Raw genomic sequence first — 14,834 nt, forward strand, 5'->3', positions numbered from 1 at the left:
GACTTTTTCAAAAAATTTAGTCGTTTATGTCCCCTTAATCTCTTTTTTGTATAATGGGGGCATGAACCTTTGAATTTGGATTGGATTTGGGTTGAATTTGGATTGGATTGAAACTGAATTTTGATGGGATTTGGATTCAATCCTGTATAGATTTGGATTGTGTTGGGATTAGTTTTGCATTAAATTTGGATTGGATTCAAATAAGATTTGCATTATATCTTAAATTATTAAAGGAACTAGATAGACCAGTATTTGATTTCCTTATACATGAGTAAAAAGTATGTCATCAGCACTCTCTACTGGCGACAGGGGTTACTAGATTATCATAGTATTTGTATCGCGTTCTCATTTTACACAAGTGTCAGTGACAGATTACATAGTCGAACGTGTGCCTATGAGAACGCTTTACGAACACTGTGACAGGTTAGTAACCCCTCTTACCGTCAGGATCCACTTTACTGACGACTGAAACTGCGAAGAGTCACCTATCTATGTTATTTAATAATCTAAGATTGTATTTGGATTGAAATTGAATTGGATTTCCGGTGTATTTGGATTGGGATTAAATTTGATGTGGATTGGATTTGAAATTGATTTGAATTGGATTAGTACTAGATATGGGTTTGATTTGGGATAGATTTGCATCTGAATTGGATTTGGATTGGATATAGATTTAGGTTGGATTTACATTGGATTTGGATAGGATTTAAATTGGATTGGAATTGAATTTTGATGGGATTTGGATTTGGGTTGGATTGGGATTTGAGTTGAATTGAATTTAGATTAGAATGGATTTCCGTAGTATTTGGTTTGGTATTGAATGGTGGATTGGATGGGATTTGAAAATAATTTGAATAGGATTGGGATTGGATTTTGATTGGATTTAGATTGGATTTGGATTGAATTTGGAAGTGGATTCGATCTGGGATAGATTTGAATTGGATTGGGGTTAGATTTGCATATAGTTTAAATTGGATTTGAATTAAATTTGAAAAGACTAAAAAAATATCTTATCATAGTTGTGTGCCAAGAGATTCATCAGCAATGTAAAATTCTTAAACGGCTCAAAACTATGCTAAAAACTTTATTTTCCCAGTTCAAAAAATTCGAGAGTTAGTTGGAATTTCCGACGCTTGGGGATTAAACATGGCATCTCTTTTTACATGCCATTGAAAAACATCAGATCGTAATGTCCGCTTTGCGACCATTATTAAATATTGCTCATCAATAATTTATTCTCCCAGTTTGATAATTTCCCAGCAATGTTAATGATCGAGTCGAGTAACAACTATATTTCCTTTTAAAGCTAACATAAGCATAATGTGCGATTCGATTAGTATAAAAAATATTGAAATTAATTAACGTTAATTATTATTAATTAACGGAAAAGGACATACCACTAACTCCATCAAGAAAAATCATACCTAGGTAATCGTACAATCTTCCTGACTGAAATTAAATTTTCCAGTTTGCTCAAATTAATTTCGCTAGACACTAAACCGTCCTACTCAGCGTATCACTTTAGGCGTTGTGTTTTGCCGATTCGCGAACTCAAATCGCACATTCACGTTTCAACTGTCGTCGACTCGAGAGCAAGCGGTAACCATGCTCTCGATTGGCGGACCCCGTTCTAACTCGTGGTGCACTTTTCTGCTGCTGGTGCTAGTGGTTATCTGTGCAATTTCCCGCGAAGGACACGCTTCGGTTTTCTACTCTAAACACACACTGCCGATACCGATCTACCGGTCGTACTTCGACTCAGTTGGAGAGCATAAAGTGATGAACAATCGCTATGAAACCAATGTTATAATCCAGGAGGATATTCTAGTGCGAAAGCGATGCGAGTGCATTCCACGGTTCATGTGTCGTTCGCCGCGGAACATCATAAAACTGCAAAAGTAAGTACCGACATGTCAAATTACATCACCGATATCCACAAACACTCTATGTCACTTGAGCTTGACGTCCAAAGACTAGCGTGTTATTTATAGTAATGATCAATATTTAATCCAAAACATCTAATTTTGGTGTTCATTTCTTCTTTCTTTTTGCTGCTGTTTCCACAGCCGAGACTGCCACCATCGCGAGAAAGTATGCTGCGAAATTTAGGAGGAGCTGGTGGTAAGCGCGGTGCTAATGACTCTTTCAGACAGGGCGGCTATGAGGCGGCATCAATGTTCACACTGCATTTAATCCGAAGCAATATCAAATCTCCTTCAAGCTCAAGTGTTTTACGAGACGATTATGTCTAATACGCGCCTGCCTGTTGGCATAAATATCTATACGCTGCGCTTTAAGTGAATACCAAAAAGAAAACTGGTTCGAAAAAAACCGCAAACGCGTTTCATTGTTTTAACCTATAAACAGAGTCCATTGCAAAAATAGAAGGAAAACTCACCAGAATGTTTTTCCTTGTCGACATCGGCGAAATCGAGAGATGAATTTTTGCTGAGAAAGCGGGTTGCGCACATGGAGTCTTTAGCGCTGTGCTGGTTGTACACGGTTCGGAGGCCCCAGTTCCACTGGAGCTCGGGTGCAATCCAGGTGAGCAGGTCATCCGCCCGTAGAATCACCTTGTCGGAAATAGCCAGCACTTCGTCCTGAAAAAAGTGGATATTGTAGGATGCATTAACGGCAATCGTAATTATGTGTAACAAAATTCTAGTCCTCCTAAATAGATGATTAAAGTTACAACTTAGTGTGCCGGGCTTCGCACGTCCGGCGTCATTTTCTCGCGAACAAGTATGTTTGCACAAATGTTATCTTCTAATTTTCTACAGATACATACGTGAGTCAACGCGAATTATGTACCTATGTACAATGAAACAGATCCGCAGCAGACAAATATGCTTACAGATAAGTTAAGATGTTGGGAACTGATTATGGCAGCAAAGTTTTGGCCTTCCTCAGTCGCCAATGAAAGGATTATGGTTTCATTTCAAAAGTATTTTTTAAAGTTACGCCTTACAGGGTAACATCATGTAAACCAATTGACTTAATTTCGAAAATTGAGCAAAAGCTAAAAAGTCAAATTTTGAAGGACGCTTTTCTTGGCAATGCTTGCAAACGTGGGTAATCTTGATTGCATTCGAAATGTTTTATATATTATTTAGTAGATAAATATAAAATATTATTTTAGTCGTGCAGATCGGTACCTAGTTCAAAAGTGATGGACAAAAATAAGAGATTTATTATCATCAAAACTAAGGAATCAATACAGTCAAATCTTGATTCTTGATTATATCCGCAGAATGTTAAGCCGCCAATGGACGCATAACTGTCACATGTGATATTTTGGCATTTTTTATGTTGTGTTTTTTATCGACTGGATTCAATTGTAACTGTTAATATTCGGTAGGGCGGTCTTCGGAGAAATTTATCAAGACTGAAGTTTGATATTTTCCCGACGTTTCGACACTTTGTTGGTGTCCAAATAACAAAACAAAAGACTAAATGATATTACCCCTTGAAAAAGACACCAACAAAGTGTCGAATCGTCGGAAAACATCAAACTTCAGTCTTGATAAATTTCTCCGAAGACTGCCCTGCCGAATATTAACAGTGGCATTTTTTATGTTTGTATGTCTAACGTTCTAATGCACATGTGTTTTGGAAGTATTAAATTAAAATGTGGTGTTTATACCAGAACAACTCGAGAAAAAAATTAAACGCCTTTTGTCACATATCAAAATGAGCGCATATTTATCTCACTGAAAATTTTATCAAACTGTATACGAAAAAGATATAAGTATTTTAACAATTTTTAGACCTTTAGAACATTTTCAAGTTTATGTAAAACATCATTTCAATCAACGTTGACCCGGGCTAGTTTTTCATGTTCAAACTGAGAACGAGTAAACCGAGATTCATTGCCATATAGGGTAAATTACAAGTACAGTCAAATTTCGTTAATTGCACTAAGCTTATCGTCGATTTCAATAAGGACTTTTATTAATTGAGCAGAGTTGTTATAGCTAACAATTCATCTGTTGTTCATGTTATCTCTTGCCTATATCAGTTCAGCCCGACTAATAAAAGTTACTCTCAAAATGGGCGATAAGTGCTTCCGACTAGGGATGCTATACCGGTATTACCGAAACCGGTTTTACCGGTATTACCGTGCTATTTTCCATTACCGAAATACCGGTTTTCTCACGACCAAAAACCGGTATTTTCGGTATTTGTTTTTTACATGATCAATTTTCAAATAACAACTGCAGAAATCTACATTGCTGTTAAAAATTTTAAGCATATAGGGAGAATTCCATCGCCCAGCTAGCTTCGAGGTACGATGCTGGTCTAACAAGCCAGTCGTCGTATGTTCGAATCTCGGCTAGGCGGTGCTTGCTAGTTAGAGTCAGTAGGATTGTTGCACTGGCCCTGTAATTTTCCTGTACTCTAACAGCCGGCTGCGAAGTCTGTCGATAAAGAAGGGTAATGTCTAAAGACGGTATAAACCCATGGCTTTGCTTTTATAGGGAGAATTCAGTTTTAAGATTTATATTTAATTCTTTCATAGGAGAAACCTCAGAATACCTATGGTATCCAATTTGACGAAAATGCAATTAACAATATTGTGCGACAATCGGCGACTATGAAGTTGAAGATATTTTTTTTTGTTTTTTTGTTATTTTGCTTGACTAAAAGATCTCTTTTAGTTTCGTAGTCACGAATAAAACTGTGTGATATACAGTGAAGCTCAGTGAAAATTTTCAGTAAAAAACGGAATGTTCTTGATAAATGTTAGAACACACCTCGGAAGAGGAATTTCTTCGATTACTAGTACAAATTGGAATAGCAGTGCTACGCCAATTCTACGAGCTCTAATCTACAGTTCACACGTCTTTGACCGATCTTAAAAGCAAGCATGCGCTTAACTTAACCGATGAGAAACTCATGAAGAATTTTGGCTGCTGTACCGGAAAAATTGCAAACTCTACTAAACTAACTCTACGACTCTAGAGCTGCTCTCCGAACACCTATCGCACAACTACCGTTCTATTCACTGTTTTGGTCGAATTTCACGAAGAGTACGTATATTTCAGGGATGGTTCGATCACTTTGACTCAATTTTGATTCATTTGACACTACCGTCTCAGCCGAGCAAAATTTGACAAATTGACGGATGGGACATTTGTAGATAATAACTAGATCTACAATTTTGCTAAATAAAGTGTTGCTGCAACTTTTGTAGTTACGGCGCTACAATGCTAGTACCTCTTTAGTAACTAAATGAACGTTCATTTAGTTACTAATGATGTACTAGCATTGTAGCACCGTAACTATAAAAGATACAGCAACACTTTATTCAGCAAAATTGTAGATCTAGTTATTATCTACAAATGTCCCATACATCAATTTGTCAAATTTTGCTCGGTTAGGACGCTACTGTCAAATGAATCAAAATTGAGTCAAAGTGATCGAACCATCCCTGGCTATATTTAACTTTATTCGTTTTATAATTAACTGCACCCTTAGTGTTTTAATAACAAATGGCTGCAATATTTATCAAGACATCAAGCATGTTTTGATAAGGTAAGCGAAGTTCTGTGATGCTTTACTAACATCAAAGTTAATGTAATAAATTCAAAAGCCGAACAGACAGAGGAACCAAATCAACTGGACTTTCAATAGTACTTTAACTTAAATGTCCTAAGCGCTTGAACACGGTTTTCCTACCATATAGATAATTTAACGCTCGGTCTGTACGTCTTTTCCGATGGACGCCGATTGAAGATTCTTTGAATCCGGAAACTTATTCAGTAAAATTTGTTGTTCTTTAAGAGATGACTTGATAAACAACACTCTTTGCGGTAGCAGATTTTTTTTAAATAAACTTGTCAACTAGTTATATCAAAAGAAATTAAATTATTGAAATCATACAGTTTTTGAATTTTTTAAATTAATTTTTCATGTGTTCACTTTACCGGTTTTTTACCGGTTTTACCGGTATTGAATTTATCAATACCGAAAAACCGGTTTTCGAAATACCGCCCGGTATTGGCATCTCTACTTCCGACAGTGGGCCACCGGCAAATCGCCCTGAATCATCTAGGAAACGTTTAATATATGGATTATGGCAAACGCTCTCTACTAGCCACCACATTCTTTGTTTTGATAGAATTTATGGTGAGCCCTATCATCGCAGCTTCCTCCTACAGTTAATACCGATGATATCGATGTCGTCCACAAACCCTAGAAACATATGTATGAGCTTTTCGTGATGCTGGCACCGCTTCTTTGCACGCCTGCCTTTCAAATAGCACCTTCCAATGCAATGTTGAACAGAAAATTCGATAGTCCATCACCTTGCTTCAAACCATCTAACGTCACAAACGAGTGCGATGTCTCACTCGCTATCCTGACGCTTGATTTTGAACCATCAAGGGTAGCATGAATCAGCCAAATCAGTTTTGTTGGAAAACTGTTTAACTGAATCGTAAGTCGCCTTGAAGTCTAGAAATAAATGGCGAGTGGCGAGTCTGCAAGTTGAGTTCCCGGTACCTATCGAGGATCTGTTGCAAGATGAACATTTGGGTCGTTGTGGAGCGCTCCTCTTGAAAACCGCACTGGTTTTCGCCAACAAAGGTTTCCTGCAACGGCCTCAGTCTGAGAAACAGGATGCGAGAGAGGATTTCGTATGCAGAATTGACGACTCTCCTCGATAACTGCTGCATTTGATTCGATAGCCTTTTTGTAAATAGTCACTTTCAGTGTATGAGACCTTCCAACCAGTCCATAGGTAATTTCTCCTCAGTCCATATCGTTCAGCCGTTCGCTCCCGACTTTCAAAAGTTCGACGGTTATCCTATTCCTGTTAACCGCTCCATCTTGTTCACCATTCAACAATGCATCGAAATGTGGTTTCCAACGCCTAGCCACCCCCAACTTTTCGGTAATCAGGTTCCTCTCCTTGTCATCTTCACAGGAGTTGGCACAGTCCGGTTCCTGATTCCGTTGATCGTATTGAAGAAGCTTCTCGTATCGTGCCTCTCGAAGCAATTCTCCGTCTCCGCAAGAACGCGGTCCCAGTGCTGGTGTTTTTTACGACGGTGTGAAGACTCTTTTCGGCAGCTCTGGCATCTCGGTATATCTCTCTCTGCTCAGGCGTGTCACAGTCCTACCCTGTCGGCACACGACATTAGTTTCCACCGGGTTTGGTTGATGGGCCGATCTCCACTAGTAGCAGGCACTTATGCTTCCGCTGAGTGTTGGCAAGAGGAACAGCCATGCCTGCCGTGAGCGCCAGCCTCCAGGTTAGGAGTGGCTCACGATGATGATCCCACAGCACGGTAAATCGCCGTTTTCGTACCAGGTATGCGGCTGTATCCCTGGTTAGGGATGGCATACAACAGCGACTGATCCGGACCGGCCGGCGGCTGACTTATGAAACGCTGTGTCTCGCCAGCTATACCCAAGACGGCAGATTGTCATTAGGTGGAGGCCCATTAATGACCGTCTATGCGTGTTGAGGATTAAGGGCAAATTCTTAACTACGGCCTGATAAACCACCACCGTGTACACCAACGTGCGTACACATGTGTCGCAGACGTGCGATCCTTTCGGGGACCAAACGCCGACTCGGACCACTATCTCGTAGTAAGTAAGATCCGTGCCTGGTTGTCCTATGTATTCAAATCGAAACCAACGAGGAACATACGACTGAACATTCGGCAGTTATCAGAGGAAGGAGTTGCTGCAGAGTACTCTCGGAAGACTGATGAGCGGATTGGTGAACAACTTGAAGAGAACCTGAACGAACAGCGGGGGCACATCTTCGACGCGATCAATACTTCCGCGCGAGAAGTGTTTGGAGGTACTGCTGCAGCCACTTTCAGTGAGTGGTTTGACGCAAAGTGTAACGAGGAAACGAGGAATAGGAGTTGCTGGGTAAGACGCTGCAGGTGTGCGAGGTACCGATGTTACACATTACCCAGCCGTTCACCAGCCGCCAGTTAGAATAATGCCGGTTAAAATATCATTAATTAACAAACATCCTCCGCACCTTACTATTTCTTTTAATTGCTCTACTTTTCAGTTATTTTCATACCTGACAGCAATTTAGTTGAAACTATGTAACGAATTGCAAGCAACTAACTGAAGCAAAGCAGCAAATGAAATGCCCAAACTCTATTTTCGGATAGACAATCGCTAATTCTTCTTCGTTTTGAGAATGTTTGCGACATGCACATTAACGAATGTCCTATCAGCCCTGGTTTCGTCCAAGACATCAGTTTAGAATGAATTTTTACAGTATAGTATATGGATGCAATCAGGAAAAATTAGGGCGTGGACGCTTACTCTTTCATAACGGTTCACTTTCAGGACATTAAATTGGTTTAGGTTAAATGTTCAAACGATAATCGGTCGAAGAAAATAGGGTGTTTTTACACTGATAATAAAACTTGGTTTATAGTACGAAAACGAGCGTTTGCTATACGAATTCTTTCGTTGTTTTTCTACCACGAAGTAGATTCGTAAAATCAATCCTGAATGTTTTGTACATAGTAACAAAGCTATATTCGTACGAATTATTGCATTTTACAAAATGGTTCGTAGATTTTACGAATGCACGAAAAGGCTATCGATAAAAATAATACTAGATTTCACTATTTTCCGATAGGTATCCGTATGCTACATTACCGATACCTATCGAAAAATAGCGATGTCTTTATTATCTCTGAAAAAAGCTGATTTTATCGGGAATCGAACTGAGCTCGTTTGTCACACTTCTTTACGAACAGCCGACGGCGCCGCAAACCACAGAACCACAGCTACTGCATACCAAGAAGGAATTGCACAAGTCTATTTTCTCTTCATACAATCTTCGCATCCCGTTTTCGTCGATAATGATGCCAGAAAACAACCGTGCATCAAATGGGTCTTGATGCAAGATAGCTACAAATGCGCTCTCGGAAAATTACGAACCATTCGTAATAACAACATTTGCGGTAGGCAATAAACCTACGAAAGTTTTTAAATGGTATGAAATTATATGTACCAGCTACGAATATAGTTTTACGCATGTTTTTTCAAAAAAAAAAAAAACAATACGAAATTATATTCTCAGTGTACGCTTTAACAAAAAAAAAATACTTTTAGGACATCACATCGGTCTAGTTTCGATCAAAAAGAAAATCTTTGAAATATGCCCTCACGGTCCTGGGAAGCAAAAGCGTGCTTGCATGTGATTGATTGGTTGCCAGTGCTTGGTATTTCTGCTTATTCCAATAATTTACTTGCTAAATAGGATCTTTCTTTCCGTTCGGATGAATGCGTAGAAAATTTACTAATCAATCGGTGTAAAAATATTGAATATAGATCAAAAAATCACTGAACTATTAACGTTCAAAACCGGACCACTGTTCGTGGACAGATTTTTTTTAAATGACTCTACCTTGTCGTAAGACGTAATCTTACTCAAAAGCATAGGTGGACACCGCTAATCAGCTAATTGCTATCTTTTTAGCCAGCGAATAGCGCGTCCGCTAGGTTTTAAATGTGTTAACGCGCTCATTACACTGCGCTTCCAACAATGGCCGCTTAATAAACTACTAGATACAGGGGAACTGTAAACTTACTCTTTTCAACGAAATCATTATATTTCGTAAACAGTAAGAGATAGATAGTTACTTTATTCAGCAAAGTTGCTGATTTTAGTGTGTTCTACAACTTTTTCGAAGACAAAATATTTCTTTGACGCATTTAAAAAAACAAAAGTTAGTATCACCCTAATATGTAGATTCGCGGTCACACTAGTTGTGTAATAGATGTGCTGTATTTTAATAATAAACTTCTCCGAAGAATTACGCCCTTGAAAAATTACGCAATTTTACGTAACAGTTAATATCCGCGGTTTTGCAACTCGGCACCACTGTGTTGTGAAATGCTCTGATTAGAACTTAAGAACCTTTACCGAGGCACTAGATGGCGATTGTGAATCTGTTAGATGGACAGGGTATTTGAATTATTGTGAATGAAACTTTAAATACAGTTTCTGAACCGATTTGCAACACTTGAAAATATGTTCGTTCCATCGAGGTAAATTGTACGTTATATCGAGTGACGTTGTATCGAGGGTACGTTATATCGAAGTTTTCCTGTGCATGATTTCTGAAAATATTAACAAAAATAAGCGGACGATTTCTTGCATATTGATAAATTGGCCCTCCTCTACTCAAAAGCTAACGATTTCTGAATCTAAAAAATATTCCCAGCTTTCCATAAAAATTTGAAAAATCTGGTCTGCGCGTCTTGAAAATTCGAAAACCATGAGATTTCGCGAATTTTTAATGGTTTTGTTATCATGAAAAACTTCAGTTGAATATTTTCACTAAAAATTCGTCTTGCACCAAAAGCATTAAAATCGATTCGGTGGCTCAACAAAACGGTAACAAAACAAAACAAAAGTAGATAAAAATGACGAAAAGTAAGCAAAAAATGACAATAATATTAATTGGGCAATTTGTTGCAATACGAAAAAAATGATAAAATCATCCGTTCAACCCACCCCGTTTGTAACGAAACGTACTAGTAGCGACTCTAGGTGGCAATCAAAGAAAACCTAAAGCGAGCGATAGCGAAGACATAAACCGAATTAACTGAGAGAGGTTGGTATCTGTGCTGCACGCTCTACAGTCGATATTTTTTCGATATTTACAGTGCGTGCTTCGCAACATCGTTCTGCTTCTCTAACTTGGTAAACGAGCATAAAAAACATCGCATTACGGATGACCTCACTATGCTCCCCTCGGGGTGAGGTTTATGCTCAGCATATGTTTACCTACGTTATATGAGCGTTAAAATTTTATTTAGATAAAACAAGTTGCAATGCTTTTACGTTTATTCCATGAAATGTTAGCTGCAATTCTTTCATTAACGGTCATCTAGTTGTAACACTATGAACAATGACTTTTCATCAACTTTCTGCATAATTACCAAAATCATCATGAAAACGAAATTACAATCATTATTGAAAATATTGAATTTGACGTTATAAATATTTTAGAAATAAAGTATTTAGTGCTAATATTTACAAACCATGAAAGCAAATATTTGTATGCACTAGCTGCGCGTTTCGCATTAACTTATAGCGCAATGCTTCATTTCCTAATCCCCATCTTATCACTTTCTTGGTTTGTCATAGAGATAGATGTGGGCGTGTGTGAGTTGGAGCACAAACGATTTAAAAACAATCCAAATACATACATCACATTCAAATACATCTTTACGACGGTCTCGCATTGAAAGTACCCACCAGCCACAGCACAGCGCAGCAGAATATGGTTTCACAACAAGCTATCCGGCCGATGACAGACTTCACCGAACCGTCGCCGTCGTTACGATGATTATCCAATTTTCCAACTTCTGGATTCATTCGTTTTGCTGGTTTTGCTACGTAGTAAGCGCAGGTTCAAAGCTCGGCATTGAAATCCTTTTCGTAAAAGGGGAAGGAACATAGTTTCTTGCTGTTTTTTTTTCGTTCGTTTTGCTGCATTTATTATAAACGAGCTTTCGGTGTTCGTTGGCAAAAATTCGATCGTACATTTTCACAGTCAGTCTCAAAATTAAACAAGCACCCGAGAGAATTTATTTTAATATTCTGGTTTACGCTATCACTAATTTACTATCTGATTAATCAATCTCACATCTGCCAAATATGATATAAATAAATATTCTTTAAAACTGAGTAAATATCATTGGGGTGCCAGAAATCAAAAAGTGTACAATCAATTTTGTTGCCTTCGAAACGTTATTTTTATAAACAATTGACGTTACAAAATTGTTAAACAATTTTCATGATTGCTTCGTACCATAATTCATTCGTCTCTTACTGGTAGCCCAACAATTCTTTGTTCGGGCGTGCGCTTAATGTTGAGATTGACTGTATAGTTTCTTTTCAGCGCATGTGAGCTGACTGTGCCAAAATACAGATTTGCGAAAGCATCCAAGAATCGGAAGCAAGCAAAACGAACGAAGTTTGCTTGTTGTATGATAAAAACTAATTTAATTATCAACAGGCAGTTTTGGTTCGATTCGATAAAATTAGACTTATCAAAATGAACAACTCAATTTCATCACTTCTAAGCGTTTAGCACGGCACTGGATGGCCGTATTCACAGCTGGGTAATCGAAACAACTCAACTTTCAATACATAATGGCTTCTTGATGTTCATCTACACGCATACGTAAGCACTGAAAGTAATACGATCAGGAATGGATTGAGGAGAATTTATTCAAGTAAGCAAAATTTATTTACTTTCAGCCGAATTTACCCAAAGTATTTCACAATTGATTATAACTCTGTAATAAAGCATACGAAAAACTAATAAAACAAATTATACCAATAACAATGTTTAATACACTCTCACTTCACTAAATGCGGCACTGCCTTCGAACGGAAGAAAACCGATAAAGTGAAGCTTCAAGTACCAAGTGGGTTCGCTGGTCTTGTAGCGGCGTAGCTCCGCTAGAGCCTCCGTGCAGGTTGATAAATAACTATGGCGCAACACCCTCCACCCGTTTTCGCGGGGGGACGCACCGAAGAGAAGTTGGAGCCGCAACGATACAAGAGAGCATAGCGGGTCGCCTCCGGCTTGGGCTACAAAAATTTTAACTGCCTACATCTGCCGCCGCTGCATGAAAGTGAGAGTTTCAATGGTTTCAAGATGCACCTGGCTGTGAAGCCATCAGCAGCTCAGTAACAGAAGGTTATGGGCTCGTGGCCACTGATAGCGAGAGAATGTTTCGGAATGAGGAAAATTAGGCCGCCCGGCGGTAACTAGTGAATGATGATGAAAAATCCGTTTCGAAGCATCGTTACGACTTAATCGATATGCTCTAGGGTTATTTTCAAAGCCAATAAAGTCGGAAACTTTCTACTTTTAAAAATCGCGACTCTCCGCTCCGCCATAAAATCGGCCTGCAAATCAATAAATCACTTTGATGTTTGTTTATTATTGCTATTCTGAAATATTTCATAGAAGTGTTTTATAATTACAAACACCATCAATAAACCGTTCGGCTTTGTATGAAACCAAATAGCATTCAGAGCTCTTGGACAAAACTAGGTGTATTATAACATAATTATTTTTATATCTATCTTATCAACATGCCCAATGCCAAGAGGCATATTTCACTTCATTCAATAGTTTGCACTATTTTTTACGGCGTCGTTTTTCACATTTCGAAGTTTATTAGCTTTCTAATGTTACAAATTTTTACACTTGCTTACTTCAACGTCCAGATTGGTATATTGGATTTTGTATTCATACTTTGAAAATCACGGTGAATAAACATTGCATTTCAATAAATAGGAACTCCTCAATTATATTTATTTTCTGTTAAATTATTTCACTTTATTATGAGTGCTTTTCCTAGGAATTTAGTAAACATTTATGTTAAGGGCTTCTATTAGGCTTTTTTACGTCTAGTGTTGAACCCACCGTCTAAAAAACCGCAGGGACGAAGAGCACGTACTCGCCGGCAAAGAGGAGCGATTCGTTAAAAACGACACATGGAGTTTCTAAAAACACGGTAAGGTGCAAAAATTGTGCTATGATAGCGCTAGACGCCTGATTACTGATAAAACGTCGGTATTAACCCAGGTGAAAGCAGCACTTCCAGACGCTGTTAAATGGAGAAGTGAACGCGGAGATCAGCAGGAATAGAACAAGAATTGTGAACGATGGCACAGCTGCGGAGCCACCAACAAAGGGGAGGTTAATAGATCTGTAAGCAAAGAAACGATCTGTAAGCAAAGAAGTCTGCTGGGAGGGACGGTATTCTGCCTGAACTTCTAAATGTAGTGAGCGAGCGCCAGTACGAAGCAATCCATCGGATCATTGTCAGAAACTGGGAGTATGAAAAAATGCCGGAGGAGTGGTTGTATGTCCTCATTTGCCCTATTTTTAAAAAAGGACTCTCAACTCGAGTGTAAAAACTATCGAGGAATTACATTTCTCAGTTCTTTTTTTTTGTTTAGATTATAGTCACTTTAACCAGTTTTGGGTCATTCGTGACTTCTGCGGGGTTGGGATTTGAGCCCGAGTCCTCGGCGTGAATGCTAACCACTACGCCGGGACTAACCCCATTTCTCAATTCTATTGTTAGGCTTTAGTACTAGAACAAGGTGCTCTTCCGGATGCTGTTCTGTAGACTGAGATCGTTAGCGCAGTTCTTCGTTTGCGGGTACCAAGCTGGTTTTCATGAGGTTGCTGCACGACGGATCAGATGTTTACCCTGCGTCAGTTACTAGACCGGTAGCACTGGACTACATTCCGGTAGCAAAACTTGCTGACTCGTCATCTGTTCGTGGACTTCAAAGCAACGTATGATCCAGTCAAACGAAATGAATTGTGTCAGATAATGCTAGAACATAGTTTTCCGACGAAACTAGTTAAACGGATTCGTGCGACGCTGGACCGTTTTCGCGACGTTGGATAAACAAGGGCCTTTAAAGGTGCAATACAAAGAGCAAATGAGGAAAGGAACGAGACTATCGTCACGAAACCTCAATTGATTCTTAGTTTTGCGAATGACGTCGATATCATCGGAATCAACCGAAAAGCAGTGGAGGCGGCCTTTAGGCCGTTTTAGCGGGAACCAGCGAGATTGGGATTTACCATGACCACCGCCACAACGAAGCACATGGTTGCTGACAGAAAACGTAGGAGTCCAAATGGTGCTGGCAGCGAGGTGAAGCAGGATGGGACACGATGTGAAGCAGTGGAGGAATTCATATACCCTGGTACGCATGTGACGTCTGATAACTATGTAAGCCACGAAGTAAAATGACGAATTGCAGGTGGGAATCGAGTTTTCTACGGATTACA

General features: G+C 39.0%; 2 protein-coding genes across 2 annotated transcripts in view; one reads left to right on the forward strand and one right to left on the reverse strand.

Annotated features, from left to right (window-relative positions):
* The window catches only part of LOC128734168 (uncharacterized), a 108,817-nt gene that overhangs the window by 10,587 nt on the left and 83,396 nt on the right, over positions 1 to 14,834 (reverse strand). The window contains exon 4 of the mRNA XM_053828212.1: positions 2,399 to 2,600. Within this exon, the coding sequence (XP_053684187.1) occupies positions 2,399 to 2,600 (202 nt within the window). The remainder of the gene's footprint in view (positions 1 to 2,398; positions 2,601 to 14,834) is intronic.
* On the forward strand, positions 1,582 to 2,318 carry LOC128734169 (uncharacterized). The gene is made up of 2 exons (XM_053828213.1): positions 1,582 to 1,898; positions 2,067 to 2,318. Exons 1-2 carry the CDS (start codon positions 1,606 to 1,608, stop codon positions 2,107 to 2,109), a joined length of 336 nt encoding a protein of 111 aa, XP_053684188.1. The 5' UTR covers positions 1,582 to 1,605; the 3' UTR covers positions 2,110 to 2,318.

Source organism: Sabethes cyaneus, chromosome 2 (assembly GCF_943734655.1).
Source record: "Sabethes cyaneus chromosome 2, idSabCyanKW18_F2, whole genome shotgun sequence".
Lineage (NCBI taxonomy): Eukaryota > Metazoa > Arthropoda > Insecta > Diptera > Culicidae > Sabethes > Sabethes cyaneus.

Coding starts and splice junctions, on each gene's coding strand:
- LOC128734169 (XM_053828213.1), top strand. CDS start 1,606: ATGCTCTCGATTGGCGGACCCCGTTCTAACTCGTGGTGCACTTTTCTG. Junction 1,899..2,066: donor AACATCATAAAACTGCAAAA/GTAAGTACCGAC, acceptor CTGTTTCCACAG/CCGAGACTGCCACCATCGCG.